Source organism: Haplochromis burtoni, unplaced genomic scaffold, assembly GCF_018398535.1.
Source record: "Haplochromis burtoni strain Fernald_Lab_line unplaced genomic scaffold, NCSU_Asbu1 Contig_321, whole genome shotgun sequence".
Classification (NCBI taxonomy): domain Eukaryota; kingdom Metazoa; phylum Chordata; class Actinopteri; order Cichliformes; family Cichlidae; genus Haplochromis; species Haplochromis burtoni.
In genome coordinates, this window is record NW_024582682.1 from 361,219 (window position 1) to 377,881 (window position 16,663).

At 49.8% G+C, this 16,663-nt stretch overlaps 2 protein-coding genes across 4 annotated transcripts in view; one reads left to right on the forward strand and one right to left on the reverse strand.

Moving 5' to 3' along the window:
• trappc12 (trafficking protein particle complex subunit 12) overlaps positions 1 to 7,741 on the reverse strand; it is a 30,682-nt gene extending 22,941 nt beyond the window's left edge. Inside the window, exons 1-3 of one of the 2 annotated variants that reach the window (XM_014340009.2) lie at positions 7,249 to 7,409; positions 4,943 to 6,205; positions 4,709 to 4,825 (exon numbers count right to left, since the gene is read on the reverse strand). In XM_014340009.2, the coding sequence (XP_014195495.1) occupies positions 4,709 to 4,825; positions 4,943 to 6,196 (1,371 nt within the window). In that variant the 5' untranslated portion in view covers positions 6,197 to 6,205; positions 7,249 to 7,409. Of the gene's footprint in view, positions 1 to 4,708; positions 4,826 to 4,942; positions 6,206 to 7,248; positions 7,410 to 7,625 lie in introns of those variants that run through there. The other variant, XM_014340008.2, reaches the window with a different exon arrangement.
• Positions 7,742 to 7,799: 58 nt separating this feature from the next.
• Positions 7,800 to 16,663, forward strand: part of eipr1 (EARP complex and GARP complex interacting protein 1) — a 48,048-nt gene continuing 39,184 nt past the window's right edge. For both annotated transcript variants that reach the window (XM_005942141.3, XM_042228409.1), the window contains exons 1-4: positions 7,800 to 7,963; positions 8,073 to 8,156; positions 12,803 to 12,935; positions 15,651 to 15,807. In XM_005942141.3, the coding sequence (XP_005942203.1) occupies positions 7,922 to 7,963; positions 8,073 to 8,156; positions 12,803 to 12,935; positions 15,651 to 15,807 (416 nt within the window). In that variant the 5' untranslated portion in view covers positions 7,800 to 7,921. The remainder of the gene's footprint in view (positions 7,964 to 8,072; positions 8,157 to 12,802; positions 12,936 to 15,650; positions 15,808 to 16,663) is intronic.

Genomic DNA, 16,663 nt, shown 5'->3' on the forward strand with positions numbered 1-16,663 from the left:
CGTTGAGGCTGCGTACTTTAAGGCTGCAGACCCTGAATTGGGATACAGCCGATATGTACGGTCCGACTTTGCACATGTGCAGTAAGGATCGGGGAGTCCTGATCCGTAAAGATCTTTTTTTTTCGTTTTTGTCTACATTATATTGAAATGTTTCATTATTGGAAACATTTTAAGAGATACTTATTATTCTTAACATCTTAACAGATACTCAGACCCGTAAGTAGCGTAAAACGCTTCGACCGGAAGTAGACACCTTTCACGCATGCGGGGTACCGATCGGGTTTCCAGTACAGATCGGGTAGCGACAGTCTCCTTTCCATGTGGAGGAGCAGCGGATCTTCCCTGGCCGCCTCCATAACTTAACTCCTCGCCGTATCGCACAGCAGAGCTCGTCCACCTCATTTCCGCTGCTCTCGCGTATCTGCGATCTGATTGTAATAATGTTCCCAAACACATGAAGCGCCGTCGCAACGACGCTGCTCCATCTGGTGGCAGGAGGCTGCGTAACACTTCACCGTCGTTGGTCATCCATTAAAATTTTAACAATGAGATTAAACGACTCCTTATTCTGGTACCGACGAGCGACAACAGCGACGATTAGTCAGCTAGTGGTGCACATCCTGAATTTTTCCCCCCCTCGCACCAGAAGCTGAAGTATTTTTGCGTGATCTTTACCGCGATGCTCTTTTTATGTTTTATAAAAATTTAAATAAAGTCTCCTCTCCAAAGCGACCTGCTGTCGTTTCTCCTCCACACGAACAGAAATCAGACGTGTTCAGGGAAAAAAGAATGTCTAATTATTTTTACTTTTCGATTCCCCGCTGTGCAGCTAACTGAAGAGTAGTAACTGTAATCAGACTACTGAATAACAGCACAGTGGTGTGTGACAGCAGCTCCGATGTCCTCATTCATCAGCTGAGGGAAGAGAGGCCGACGCCAAGAGTCAGAGAGAGAGGAAGTGCAGACTCTCAGCCCTCCGGTGAGTGTGTTCGGTGTGTGTTTGTGTCCTCGCTGCACATGTGTGTGTGCATGAACAGTGGCAGTGGGTGCAGTCACACTCTGGATCTGCAGCATGACTCATTCTGCCAGCTCATAGCGGCCTCTGCATCACACAGGACGCCGCACGACAGGATAAAGCTCAGCGATGAGTGTCAGCCGAGCAAAAGGCTTCACACACACGCACACGCACGCACGCACGCACGCACACACACGATCCGTCCATCCTCTGTTTCTACGTGACTGATCAGCTGTCTTTAAAGGCATCACTCTTCAGCAGGCTGCACTTTTAATGGCCTAAAGCTTTCTGACATTTGCACTTCCCTAACTGTGCGTGTGTGTGCGCGTGTGCGCCTGCGTGCGTTCACATCCTCTCATTTTCTGAATCTTAACCTCCCCTCCCAGCTCAGCGAGCTACATCGCCTACGACAGCTTTGATCTACGAGTTTGTTTGATCTTGGAAGTTTGAAAATTTCATAATTTATTGGTAAGTAAATCATCTGAATGCGAGTAGATGGTCGTAGATGGAGGAGGCAGATGGTGTCGGATCCATTCATCAGCCGGAGTGACTCAGTGCTCCATTATTATGTCAGCAGCGCCACACAAGCTCCTTATTAAGCAGGATGCAGCGAGCAGAGATGTCGTCCTTCAGCCGGAGGCCGCGGGTTCAAGTCTGTGTTGGAAATCATCTGCCTCACAGAACAAAAGCAAGACGCCGAATCTGAGGCGGCAGCAGAAGGAAAGAAAGCCGCCTTGTAGCTCGCACTGACCTTTGAACTCCGAGAAAAAAAGAGGCGCTCAAGTATCACGTTATGTGGGATTTCCAGGTCTGTGGCACCAAGACGTGCTGATGTGGAGGAGAAGGATATAAGAGTGAGACGTGTCACAGCATCTGCACATTCAGCAAAGAGAAGATCTGAAGCTCTTCTGTGTCACGCAGCTCCACTGAGGACACCACTGCATGACTTCTGACACATCCAGTGTTGCTCAAGCTCTTCTGAGAACAACAAAACTTCACCGGCATCTCCTGCAAAAACACAGAGATCTCTGCAGCCATGCACAGGACACACCTCCTCAGACTCGGTCAACTCTGAGCTCAGACATCGTTCAGCTCATTTCTGCTGCGTCTATCCTGGAGCTTGTTTTTTGGTCTCTGCCCACGGCTTGTGGCCACGGATCGACCAGCAGCTTTGCCTTCTTCACAACAGAGCAGTACAGCGTCCGCATCACTGTCGAGCAGCCCGGGTCAGACTGGGCGCTCTGCCCTCTTTCAGCTCTGAGCTTCCAGGTGCCTACTGAACTGCGAACCGCCCCAACGAAAGGTGGAGGTTGTCGCTCTAAAGGCCTTTACTCCGAGCAAACGGCACGAAACCACACATTAACAGGTCATACAAACATACTGTTATTGTATATTCAATAACGGTGCACGCTGAGCTACACTTATTTCCAAATGCAGTAGTCTTAGATGGAAACTTGTTTCATGAAGCTCTCTGCGCACTGTTCTTGAGCTCATCTGAAGGTCACATGAGCTTTGAGGTCTGCAGCGATTGACTCTCCAGAAAGTCGGTGACCTCTGAGCACAGGTGACATCCTATTACGATACCACGCTGGAATTCACTGAGCGAGCCATTCTTTCACCAACGTTTCTAGTCTTATGTAGACGGTAAATGGACTGCTTCATATACAGCGCTTTGTACAGCTTGCCTCATCCACACTTTTAGGCTCTTTCTGTGGATTATATACGTTATTTACGTGTGTGTGAAAACCTCGTATGAGGATGACAACTTCCAACCCAGAACAGGGCCCCGACCTGGACCCAGGTCTGGTGAGCTCCAGGTCTCAGCCAATGGGCTCCGATCAGAACAGCCAGGAGGAGGAGTCACAGGGATCCCAGAGCGCTCCACGTGCAGGAGCAGCTTTGGACCTTTCAGTCTTTCACATAATGATATAACTGTTCAATAAACAAGGTTGTTGTTTTACAGACATTGTTATCAGCTCGTCTCCAATAATCTAACGTCCAAACACAGCAGGAGGTGAGCGCGAGCAGCGACCTCCAGGAAAACGAAGGCCACCTGTGACATCAGGGCGGCTGCATCCATCTTTAATGGGCTCTGTGGGTAAAAGTTGTGAGTCCAGGCGAAGCCTGCTTTGATGCTCGCTCTCTCTGCTCGTCATTCATCGGCGAGCCCGCGTCACCATCTCTCCTGCTCCGGGGAGCCACCCACACCAATCAGCAGACGGCGTATGATCCTCACACACTCACCTACGCCATATAGTGCAGCTGACTGCAGGCTGAAAGCACCATATTGAGTGTGTGTGTGTGTGTGTGTGTGTGTGTGTGTGTACACCAAGTCCAGAAGGCCCTTGAAATATGCACAGCAGTCCTATGCATAATACATGGGCACAGCAGGAAGAGAGAACTTGTGAGCAGAGTGGATCTCCACCTCTCCATCTCTCCACTCCACCTCTCTCCATCACTGCTGCTGCTGTGCATATGTTTTAAATAACAAGCGTCTCTCAGGGTCGTTTGTGGGTCAGAAATGATGATGGAGGGAATGCACGAGGGCTGCAGAGGTAGACGAGAGATGGATGGCAGCAGCGGAGGGAATGAGGTGAGACTGCGCGGTCACAAAGACACACACACGCATTTTTATGCTTGGCAGGAGAAGAAACAGGATATGAAGAGAAAGGAGGCGAATGATTCACTGTTTTCAGTCAGCTGAGACCGAAAGCAGCCAGCAGCTTCAGCAGAAACACCGACTGTCAGGAGGTCAGACAGGCTGCAGCCGCCGCGGGACGCCGAGCGCCGCTTTACTCGTTTACCTCCAGAAAGCTCCTGCAGGACAGCACGAGCTCTCAGAGCCTTCCAGCCACCGCCGAGGAGCCTGGTGCAAGAATTACAAATGCAGAGTGACCCGTTTCTAGACCGTCTGCAAAAGCTGCCTGAGCTCTTCTGGTTACAATCAGAGCTGCAGATACGCTTTCAAACAACTCCATGAATTTAACTTAAAACACTGTTCAAATTATGCACAACAACAAAAGTAAAACCATCTCCAGCTCCTCAAATCATCCTCTCCAGTGTCACCTGACCCAGGAGACGTCACCTTCCTGCTCTCTGAGATTTCTATGATGTGCCTCTGCGCTGTGCGGTGTTCATGGACCCGTGTGTGCAGATACACACATGTGATCAGGCAGGTAAACACGAGTGGCCCACCTGAGTCTGTGATCACTGTGTGGGTGACTCTCTTTGGGTGGAGCCAAAGTGTAAAACTCTTCATGGACACGAGTAATCACTTAGCACGTCACCGTGGAAACCAAGACAACAAAGACTTCATCAGGATCTTTTCCTAAACTCAGCCGCACTCCTTGGTTTTAGTTAATAACGAGTTTAAAAATGCTAAAAATAAAAACGTGAAAGTCTGCCACGTGTATGACTTCAAGCAAAATGATTTGCTGCTCCACCCACTCCTCCAACCTGATGGTGCCGACCTTTTTCACCGTTTCAAACAGGAAACTATTAACTTTGTGTACAATGAAAAGAATCAGCACAAATCAGAGCAACGAAATCAGCAGATTAACTGTGACAATTTCTCAGGTTAGTGCAGAGTTGAAGACGACACCGCGCAGGTGGAGGAGAACGTCAGCTCCACCCACACGTAAACGTCCCGTTTCACGCCGAGCGATGCTCCGCTCACAAACTAAAAGGACTCACAATCAGCTGTTTGAGGCCGTTGAAGGACTGATCCACGAAGTTGGCTGTGAGGACCTGACGCTTCGCGGCCGCCGCCTCTCCCAGAAAACGAAGCATTAGGTCCTTGACGGCGTCGCCCTGTTTTTAAAAACACAGAAATTCAACATCATCCAAAAGCAACATGACAGAAACGTCCTCGCAGTCACCTGAACACGAGCATGGGCGGGTTTACTGCTGAGGGATCAGAGTTCCTACCTGCAGGTTGTCAAACTTGAGTCCTGGCATGGTCAGTCTGCTGCTCTCCAAGTAGGCGGGGCCGTACTGCTGCGTTGCTACGGAGATTAGCACCTTCCTGGTCTCCTCGCACGGCAGCCAGGCGTCGTGGCGCCTGTCTACCTCGTTCAGGCTCAGCGCCGTCGCAAACGCGTCGTCGCTGCCTGAAAACAGCTGGTTGAAGGGCTGTGGTGGGACAGCTGGAGCTGAGGTGGGGGCGGAGCCTGGAGCCGAGGCTGTTTGAGGTGTGGGTGGCTGGAGCTTGGGGGATGGTTCAGCAGGGGCGAACGCTGAGCTCGGTGTGGGAGCGCCAGAGTCCAGGATCCCTCCGGGGGTAGAGATAGAGGAGGAGGTGGATGAGAGCTTGTGCTCGGGTGCTTCGGCGGAGCCTGGAGGGATCTCAGCATTGGGGTTGGACACGGAGATGAAGGAGGAGGGGGCGGTAAAGGAGTCGAAGAAGTCGGACGCCGGGTTGGTCTGTCCGTTATCTGTGAAGAACTTGCTGAGGCTCGGGCTGGGCTGGCACACAAGCGCCCCCGCCATCTTACTGGGCGTCACGGTGTCTTCGCCGCCGCCCATGCTGAAGCTGGGCGACTTGATGAGGGTGGGCTGGAAGCCGTCGGGCACTAAAGACTTGGGCTGGGTGCCCTGGCTGAATATGGTGCATACGGGGACAGGCTCGTCCTTTGGTTTGGTCGCTCTGGTGATCTCCGGCGCCGCTTCCTCGCTGCGACTGTCAGACAGACTCTTCACGTCACCCGGGGAAACGGCGCTGGTCGCCACTTCCTCTGGTTTTTCCTGCGAGCCTCCGTCCTCCTGCTCCTCCACCGAAACTTTAATCTCAGTCATATTCTGTCCAATCTCGCTCTGCTCCTCTTGGTTTCCCTCCACCGCGTTCTCCTCCTCCTCCTCGCCTCCATCCAGGAGGGAATCGATGGGCACCACGTCATCCTCCTCGCTGTTATTGGGCGAATCAGAAATCATGACGCTCTCCATCATCTGGTCGTTGAGCTTGTCCATGAGGCTCTCTGAGGGCGTGGCGCTGCTGTCCTCCTGTGGTGTGGCAAAGTCCCGACCTAGATCGATGCTGTCCTCCTGGGGCAGACCACCGTCTGTGGGCGGAGTCTGACCTGTGGTCGCCTCAGGAGGGGCCGGAGCCGAGACTTCCTGGTTTACATCCTCTACGGCGATGTCCAAGGAGACCGGCCGCTGGGCGTGAGCTTCCCCGCTGTCCATCTCACTGCTCTGCACACAGAAACACACAAACACATGAACCAACAATTCCTCTCATTGTTGTGTGGCGTTCCTGTGAAGCAAGAACACTCATTTCCTGTCATTCTTTATTGTTTTCAAATTTTATTACAGGTCTCTGCGTCACGGGACAGAAACATCAGGTGAAAGAGGACAAAAATGTCCAGTTATGTGTAATTTATGCCTGTAGAGGAAAACTACAAGCTGGAAACAAGTAGAAAGATGTTTTTAGGGTTGGTGACATCGTCTCACTGTTGGTGTAACGTGAACTGTAAAACTAAACTTTCAGAAAGTTTGACTGTCAAAACGGTGTAAAAGACAACAAAAGAGATTTAGTCATTAAGACTCCAAATTTTTGGGACAACTTTAAACTTTCAAAGATGTTTAAAGAATAAAGTGAGAGCTGGGACTGCAAAGCAGGTGTGCCAACGGCAGGAAAAAAAATTCCACCCTCACCGCTTCCACAGGAATTAAGAGGATGAGACGCAGGGAAACATTGCTAATCAAATGCATTTATTAACTGATCATCATCAGGGTGAGCACCTCTGTAAAACGAGAAGTTTGGAGGTCTGGAGCACTAAGATGCGTTCACGCAATGACACAATCGTCTCAGGAGTGGACGGCCCAGCAAATTCACCCCGAGGTCAGACCCTGCGATGCTCAGGGAACCAGAAAAAGCTGCATCTGAACAAAACACAAGACCTCTGGAACAAACGAGACCAAAGTGCTGCTCAAAGAGCTGTGCATGAACGAATGCTGCAAACCTCAACGACTGAAAGAAGAGCGGGCCAAAGCTCGCCCACAGTGATGACACAGACCGATCACCGCAGGTGTTTATTTAAAAGTAGTTACTGCGTCCTGATATTTTGACTGTAGGATCTGTAACCTCTGAGGGTGTTTGAGGCTACCTCGATTAAACCGTGGTTAAACGTGTGATTGCAGTGACCTCTGGGCCAGCACAGCTTGGTTTCTGCCCGTCAGCTCTTTAAACAGCCTCCAGGAAGCCTCTGGTGTGGCTTATTTTGAATGTCAGATACCTGAAATCAGCATGAATCCCACTTCCTGTAGTCTCGGCGCTTCCTGTAACTGTAAACACAGTATGCTATCTCCGTCTCTGTCAGCACTGAGCTGCAGCACCAGAGCTGCTCGGCCTTTTATTCACGATTACACAGGAGCCGGTACTCGGATTACCAAGTGGGTAAAACCGGTTACTGGGTCTGTCTGTCATGCTAGTGCTACTTTAGCCAGCTAGCTCAGGTTAGCCAGCCGAGCCGCTAACCGTCAAATGCCGCTAACAGTGTTTTAAAACAGCGCAGAGCGTCTTCAGCTGCTCCGCTGCCGCTAACATCACCGCACAAACAGCCGCAAACGCATAAAAGAGCAGGAAGAGAAGCAGGACGGACTGTTTACTTACCGTACTGCAACCTGACAGACGCGCCTGTAACACGCATGCGCCACACAGTACAGCTACTAGTACGGTGCGTCAGAGAGGACACGTTTCATGTTTGCTATTCCGGATCTTCTTCTACGTTGTTTTTAAAGCGTAAGTGTCGTCACACGGCCGTCGTTGCGCATGCTAACCGTACGTTTCAGTTTTAAATCGCGGAAGTGAGGCGCTGTGTTGTGTTTGGAGCAGAAAGGAGCGCAGAGGCGCTTTCTGAGCGAAGCCTTTCATTAAAAGAATCAAACCGCGCAGAGGACGCAGCGCAGATGGAGGACGACGCTCCCGTCATTTACGGGCTCGAGTTTCAGGTGCTGCTGCTTCACTGCGGCTCCATTCATTCCCGTCGAGCTGTCTGACAGCTGCCTCTGCGCTGGAATCTTGTATGTAATCCTTACTCTGTACTTCGTTACTACGCAGGCTCGAGCTCTGACGGCGCAGACAGCTGAGACCGACGCTGTTCGCTTCCTCGTGGGCACGCAGTCACTCAAGTTTGACAACCAGGTGAGAAGCACCTGTCCACAGGTGACGGAGAGCTCGGGATTAGGCGAGATCATGTAAATACTAAAAAACAGAGACCCGGGGGAGGCGTGGAAACATCACAGCAAAAACACTCCAGTAATTTTTAATATTCGTACAGTCCCCAAATATATGGTAGCGGTGTGCTGCCTCCGAGCCACAGAGCCTCCATCATCATAGTGCGCCTTTGGAGCTGGGGTAATAAAACACGGTAGGAATTTTCCAGCACACCTTTCCTTCCACACCTGTGATTCCTGGTTTTCCAATGAAATAAACAAATGTGTTGCCATTCTTCCTCTGTGGTCACTGCACCCCTCTTTCCCCCATCTTTTTTCCTTTATGGACTTCATTGAACGCTTGTTGAAGTAATGGAGACTTTTGGATACTTGTGAGATTACACCTTTTTGGTTTCTGACTTATAAGCATTTATAAAGATAAACGGCCTCGCTGTAGTGGTTCTTTGAGTTTTAATGTTTTGAGTATAGAAGTTTCTTAACTGAGCAGCAGCCAGACTCCTGCCAGACAAAGACACAAACTGATGGAAAAAGAAACTTGGAGAAATTAATTTTATTCATCACTAAATCACAGCTAAGATTTAAATTTCCTCCCACTTTGCGACTTTAACGGGTTTCCTGCTTATAATGGGCCTTTAAAGCTGATTACACAAATAACCATGTAAATAAGGAGTGTGTTTATTTTAGTAAAAACAAAGAAATACACCTTTTAGACCCTGAGTCATCTCAAGTCCAGACCCCAGCCACCTCCTCCCACTCATCTGGGGGAGCACCGAGGTGTCTGGGTCCGCCTCAGGGCTCCTCACAGTAGGACGTTAATGAAACGGCCCGCCCAGGAGACGTCCTGGTCTCAGTGTGGAGGAGCAGCGGCTCTGCTCTGAGCTCCGGAACTCCTTACCTGATCTCTAAGGGAGAGGCAGCCGCCCTTCAGAGGAAGCTCCTTTTGCCTGCTTGTGTTCACAGTCTTGTTCCTTTGGTTCCTGCTCTGCTTCTTTCTCCTCCGTGAAGCCCACCTTACCGTGCAGAGGGGTGTGTGTGTCCCAGTGTTGTCAGGGTGCCTTTGTCCTCTGTTAGGGTCTCACAGGACAGAACAATGCTTCTGAACTGTGCCTGTACATACATATGAGAATTTAAACATTCATTCAAATGAAGTTTAATGAGGTTTAATGCAGGGGTGTCCAACTCCAGTCCTCAAGAGCTGCTGTCCTGCCATCAAGGATGCATCTGAAAGCTGCAGGACTGGAGGTGGATCCCTGGTTTGATGTGTTTGAAAGTACTCAGCAGGTTCAAAGGAAAGGACGCAGGAAATCAAAGTTCAGTGTCTCTACAGACCTCCAAACCAGGGGTCAGAGGCCAGATATGTAAAGTAATCAGGACTTTCTGTGTTAGCATCCTCAGAGACGCTGTGTTACAGGCAGCTGAAGGCTTTTATTCACATGGTTTATGAGTTTGTAACCATGTTATAGACTCTATATTCAGCTTTAAAGATATTGATGATTAATTATGTGTTCAATGGTTATATTTAGAATTAATATCAGCTCCTCTCCACATGGACGTCTGAACTGTTTGTGTGTTTTCTCTGTGAAAATGTGTGTGTGTGTGTGGTGCAGGAAGAATGAGAGCATGCATGCACATCTTGCAGAGGTCATTACGGAGACAGATGACAGAAACAGTTGGCTCTAAACGGGGGAGAAATAATTAGCTGTGTGAAAGCGAGGGAGAGATTTGTGCCTTGAATAAGCGAGCCTGTTTCCTGGCAGACGTCAGTGTGAAAACAGTCTGGCACCGAGCGCAGACGCGCTGCAGTCCAAGTCTTGCTTAGCGAGGCTAACGCGCAGCTCGTCGGGAACGGTGACAACGCGTCCCGGTCGATCTGCGGGATTTCTTATTGCATTCCCGAGCGCCGTCCTCCTAAACCTGCTGCAGATTTCAGTCGTGCCGCTCGTTTGTTCAGCGGGCTGTTTGCTTTAAAGGCCGACGGTGAGACGTGTCAGTCCCGATGACATCACAGGACGGTCAGCTGATGCCAGCTTTACCTCCATACCGTGAACATGTTCCAGGACCTCCGGCTACAGACGGGGGGGGGGCTCCAGATTTGTAATTATTTTTCCGGCATCATAACTTCACACATGTAGCAGATCTCCGCGTGACATGAAACAAAACTGCGACCAGATCAGTTTTCACAGTCAGACTAAATCACCACTAAAATCCTGCATGGCTTCATGAAAGATCAGCTGATTCTGGTGGAAGGACTGACTGGTGTAACTGGTGTGTCGCGCTGCAGGGCTGCGGGCCTTGTTCTAAAGTCTTTGTTTCCTGGGTTTCTGGGGGGGGGGGGGGGGGCATTGAATCAGGAGCGCGGTGGTCGTCAGCACCGGTTCGCTCGGTTTGCTTTGAACTCCCATGAAAACCATTTTTCCGATTGCCATTTCAGCCCCGACAGCTCGTGCTACACCCGTAAGCCCGCTGCCCTCTCCACCTCCCATTAAGCGTAGTGCGGAGTGGAAGTATCTCCACACGCCGAGCCCCTCTCAGATCCCTCAGAGACCAGTCGCTGCGGTGACAGATCCGCCGGCGTGGCATTTAAGGCCGCTAACGAGATAAAGCGCCCGAGCTTGGCACCTCTCGCCCGCTCGCTGCTCCTCCTGCTTACTGTCATCAGTGCGGCTAAAGAGCTTTGCTGCAGGAGCCCGTGACGCGGGGTCCACGAGCCTGTATTTTACCAGCTCCTCCTCCTCTTCCATTGGCACATAATTAAAAGCGCTGGGCCGGCTGCCCGAGCGGCTGAAGGCTGTGAGTCACTCTCCAGGCTAGGAAGAACGGGGGATAAATCACCTGGGGGAGGAGGGCCGGGACTTCTGTCTCCTCTCTCACCTAGGTTCATTGGGGGGAAAGGGGGGGGGGGGGGGTAGACCCTATTACCGGGCCCTCCAATTACCCTGTCCCGCCGGCCTGAATTTATTTGTACTGCTCCCCCACCGCCATAAAATTATAACTTTGCCTAATAATTTTTTGCTCGTCGCAGTCCAACTCAAGGTTAATAGCCGCCGAGCTGACTTTGAGGAGGCTGAAGGATGCTGCCACTCCTCCTCCACCTCCTCACACCTCCTGCTTTCATCCTCTTGTTCAGCCTGTAAAAGTAGTGCAGGCGAGGGGAGTGGAAGTGCCGGGAAGGAGTTATTGTCCAGCGCAACCCCATTAACGATCCCCCGAGGTGCCGTAAGTGTCTTTCTTATGGGAGAAACCTCCATTAATTGTCTGATCAAACCTTGAGACCCTCACTTTTTTACTGCGGCGCGGGCCCTGAACCGCATTCAATCGAGGACCCTCTCAGAATAGATTTCCATCTAATGAAAGGAGCGCAGCGAGGAGGAGTTTCCATTAACTTCTCCTGGATAAAACTTTGGCTTGTTTGTTGAACTCGTGCGCTGTAAAACACTCAGCGGCGTTTTCAAGTGCGCTCCACGATTACTCCAGCTCACAGCGAAGGCACTGCGACTCGTGCCGGAGAGCCTCGCTGGGACGCCGAGCCGGCTGCACGCTGGCACAAAAGCTGGTGAAAGGAGGCGGACATTTGAAGGACGTTAAACGCAAACTCTTTATGCAAGAATTCACTTCTCATTTCACGGTGAAAAGTGCAGGGTCAGCAGCACGTTACCCCCAGAATCAGCTGGTTTCATAGTAACTTTAGCCGCGGCACATTTTACCTTCAAACTATCAGTTGTTACAGAATTACACACGTGGGTCCAAATTTGGTGCTTTTTGATAGTTTTTCCAGCATTTTTGGTCCATTGTAGCTCCATAAGTACAGGAGACGTCCACGTTACGCCTTCGCGGCTGGAAACATAAAGTCTGTTAAAGTTGGAGCCAAATCAGTTTAACATCCATCCTCAGAGATAAAAATCTGCTGTCGCTGATTCGCTCTGGATCAGAATCATTTTCCTTAAATTCTTTCTGCTGAAAAATGGAAAATGAAACAATATTTTCTTATTTGTTAAGACGATTTTAAAGTCTTCATTTCATGTCTGATAAAGTTCGCTCGCCGCCTGTTTAAGTAAAGAGAGGCGGATCATGAAATGGGCCAAGGTCTGTGAGATGAAGCTTTTGTAAGTAGAGCTCGGAGAAACTTTGTGAAGTTTCCTGAGGAAGATGGGAGAGTTTACAGTTCAGGTGCTGAAGATGGCGTCACAGACCTCCTGAAACGTCCACAGTGTCCACGGAGAAGGATGAGAGGGATGACACGTGTCATCTCATGTAGCAGCGCTGTGTAAAGAGAGCCAACGCCGCTGAGCCCTCATCGGTTGGCTTTCCTTCCCCGACGTCTCCAGCGTGAATCCAACAGCTCCTCTCACAGTGTCTTAATCGCTGCTTTGAAGGCCAAATCGAGATGAAGATCTTCAGCCGTGTGAAGTTTACGGGGTAAAAAAAGAAAAAACTGAACCAAAGCGACGTCTTCCTTGAAATTACTTTTACTGTCACATTAAAATAAAAGAGGAACTTTCTTCTTCTTCATTCGGAGGAATCAGAGGCGCTTTGAACTGCAGTCGGTGTGAGTGGAGGGAGTTGCACCGGGTGTTTTTCAGCCTCATCCTCAGCACATCTCTGCTTTTCTTTCAGATCCACATCATTGACTTTGATGATGAGAATAACATCATTAATAAGAACGTCCTTCTGCACCAAGCTGGGGAGATATGGCACATCGGCGCCAGTCCTGCAGATAAGGCTGTGCTTACCACCTGCTATAACAAAAGTGAGTCCCACTGTTTCCTTCTGTCTGTGGCTCCATTCGCTGCCTCTTTATGTTCCTCTTTTTTTCTGTGTGCATATATTACATCCTCCTCTTTTTATTTCCACTTCTTATGTCTAATGACCCTGTGCAGCCGCGCTGTCCTCACAGGCCTAACGTCAGCAGCTGCGTTATAAATCAGACTCTGATAGAATCGATACTAATCTGTGAACATGACGAGCCACGTGAGTCTCGCTGTGGCAGGATGAAGGTCACACAAACGTTTTGTTGATCTTTATTTACAGAGAGTCTGCTCGCACGGGCCTGCCGGTAACCGGTAAAATGAAAGGAGCCGAGCGGGCCTCGGCTCTCGTGACAGGAAATGCTGTTTTATTTAAATGAGTGCAAGTTTCCACTATGACGCACATCTGTAGGAGTCTGGGAGACCGACTGCTGCTGATTCCCGTTTCTACTCGATGTAGCAGCTGCTCAGCAGGTCGCAGTTTGTTCGCATTCTCCAGGAACGGCGACGCAGAAACCCCAGATCACCCAATCACAGTCTGTCACCACAGGACGCACCATCTAATCTTCATCAATAATCAATAATAAAGATGAATAATGTTTGAGTATTTTATCCATCAACTATATACTGAATGACTCGTTCACTTGCATTTAGTAGAAGCTTATATGAGGGAAACTGCTGATAAACGAAGCATCTTTGGCGTGAATCAGAAAAATCTGTGCTCAGAAAGACAAAAACCTGAAGTAGAAGATGAAGACCGATGTCTCCACAAACCCGACAACAAACAGAAGGAAAGATGTAGCAGACGCCTCAGGCAGCACGACACAGCGGGTAAAACCCACGGACCCAGCTTTAAACTGAAAACTGGAAGGACCAAGATCCCCTTCAATAAAAGGTTGCACGGGCGTTTCCCACCAGCAGCGAACCGTCCCAGTGAGCTGCCGTCGCTCTAAAAGGCTTTTTTACACAGTGAGCGAAAAAACTACACGAAATTCAGAATTTTTCAGATTCAAATTCGTCGTGAGGTGTACGCACACCGAAAGCGAGAATGCGCCGTGAATAAACCGGAGTGGACGAGAATCAGTGACGAGCTGATCCTGATGTTTCTGAATGACAAAAAAGAAGAAATGCATATTCTGGTTCGTCTTCTCAGGACCGGGCACAGCAGGGAGGAGTCGCTGGTGCAATCCCAGAGTCGTGCATGCTTCAGGATGTCCGCGGGGCAGTCGGGAATCCCTCCAGAGAGCCGACTGACCCGTAGCCATGTGTCTGAGGTCAAACAGGTTGCATGTTTCAGTCCCGGTGAGCGTTTTTGAGCTGTGAGCGCACTTGTTGCCAAATGCAGTGCTCTAATTGGTTAGATTTGAGACACCACATCATCGCTGTGAGTATCAAAAACATTTTTAACACACGAGTTGTGAGCTTTATATTAAGCACTATAATAAATATCACGTGACCCACAGCTAAGAGTGCATGAATCCAGCAGATGTTTTTGTAACACAGCCGTCGCCCCCTGGTGGCCGTTAACTTCCGGACACTACGTCGATCTTTTAGGATGGTTTTTGTTTGTTGCGTGAACCCAGACGTTACGTCGCTCGCTCGTTGGTGCCCGATGCCCTCTGGTCTCGGTCGCACTTCAAAACGAACGTTTGAGTCTCCCCGAGACGTTCGCCTGGATAAATAAAGGCTTTTAATAAAGCTAGACTGGTGGAGTTTGAGCTCCTCTGGAGGATAGAAGGCGGAGAGGAGACAGCCGTGTCAGGTGGGACTCGGGGCGGATCGCTCTGGGACTGGGTGTAGTCTCCACGCTCCCCCCTCCATCTACGTCTGTCTGTCAGCTGAGTTCTGCACGCTCGAGTTCACAGGATGACAGCCACGGTGGACGGCCCACCACGCGCCGCTGCCCACACCGACACCGGCGCAACCCAAATATATAGAAACACAACAGGCAGCACACTGCAGCGCATTAATGCAGGGCTTGCACAGAGCCCCGGCGTTTGCTCGGCCACTTAGTCCGAGCGCAGGCTCGTCTAAAACCACTCAGGAAATCTGTGGACTCGTGTCGCCATGCTTTTAATTTGACAAATAGGCCCCACGCCTGCCCACGCGCTGCCAATACGTACACCAAAAAGAAATGAGTCTTTCTCTCCCCGTGCTCTCCACCCGCAAACTTTTAGTCCAATTACTGTATGACTGTACTCTACTCTACATTTACTCTTCTGGTTCCAATTAGCAGCTCCAGCCCTGGCGTGGATGTGCCAAAATAACTCGTTTATTATGTGGATTAGGAAGAGAGTGTAGTCACATTAGTGCCTGTACATCTCACGCACACACTAACAAAGCTTATCCTTATGCTCCAGTCACTGGTTTAACCTGCTTAAGAAGCCACCGGGGATCGTTAACGGTTTCATTTATTAAGCAGTGATTCAGCTTGAAACTGGGTGACAATGAGGAAAAATAGAAATTCAAAAAACAAAAATTAGCAGCGCTTAGAGGTGGACTACTTTATCCACCTGGAATGTACTCTATGCACTATGTTTTTCATGCAACACTTTTTATTTCCAGAGTTTAATCAAAGTTGAAAGTTTGGCAAAATGTCTTAAAATATCCTGATTTAGATATCGGGGACTCGGACCACTGTCCCCACAGTATCAGTAAAACAAGAGCACCCTCCTCCCTAACACTGTGTGTGTGTGTGTGTGTGTGTGTGTGTGCAGCCAGCGACAGCAGGGTGGTGTCCTGCGCGGCCGTGTGGCGGATGCCCTCTGACTGGGAGACAGGAAACCACGAGTCACCTGACGAATCCGCCCACAACCCCCAAACCCTGGAGCTGCTCTGTCACCTAGACGACAGCACCCACGGCAACGCTGCCTGGTAGGTGTTGCCGGGGAACCGCTCAGAGTCGTGGCACAAATGATGCAAGAGCTCCTTTGATCCGCAGTAATGTGTTCGACTGCTTATTAGAAGACGGGGTGTTAATAATAGACTCCAGGACGACCTGCAGCTCACAGAGAGTCAAATAAACGACAAAAAACAGATTTCAAAACTCCTTTAAAGCTTTTCTCTCAATTCAAAATATCTTCAGCAAACTTTACTATCAAACGACACACTTGTGAGCAAAACTCTGCACGGAGCACAACGCAGACTTTCTAATGAAGGAGGAGGCTGACTTTGTAACAGAGCGGCTGCAGGCCGCTGTCAGGCCTAAGATCAACTAGGCCCCTAACCCAGCAGGAATGTGAGTGTAGAGCTGCAGGTTCGAGTCTCTCCGGGTGTTTGCACTGTCATAAATAATGTGATAATTTATGTGTCTTCATTTGATGCTCCCAAAGCTTTATTAGATATCACATATTTGAGAGTGAGGCAGGAAGTCATCATAATTACACTGTAACAAAGAGTCAGCCTTGGATTTTGTAGCTTTTGCCTTTCTGCAGATACTTGACATGAAGTTGAGGCTCAATAAAGCTAACACTGGTATGTTAGCACCAAGGTGCAACCTCTGCAGCTGAGCAGAGAAGCTCCAAAAGCTGCAGTTCCTCTAACGTGTGTGTCCTCCCGCCTGTTAGAAAGTCCTTAATTACAGATTAAAATGCTGTGTGTGTGTGTGTGTGTGTGTGTGTGTGTGTGTGTGTGTGTGTGTGTGTGTGTGAGTGTGTGTGTGTGTGTGTGTGTGTGTGTGTGTGTGTGTGTGGCAGAAAGAATTTCGAATGGCCGCCTGAGCGGCGCCCTA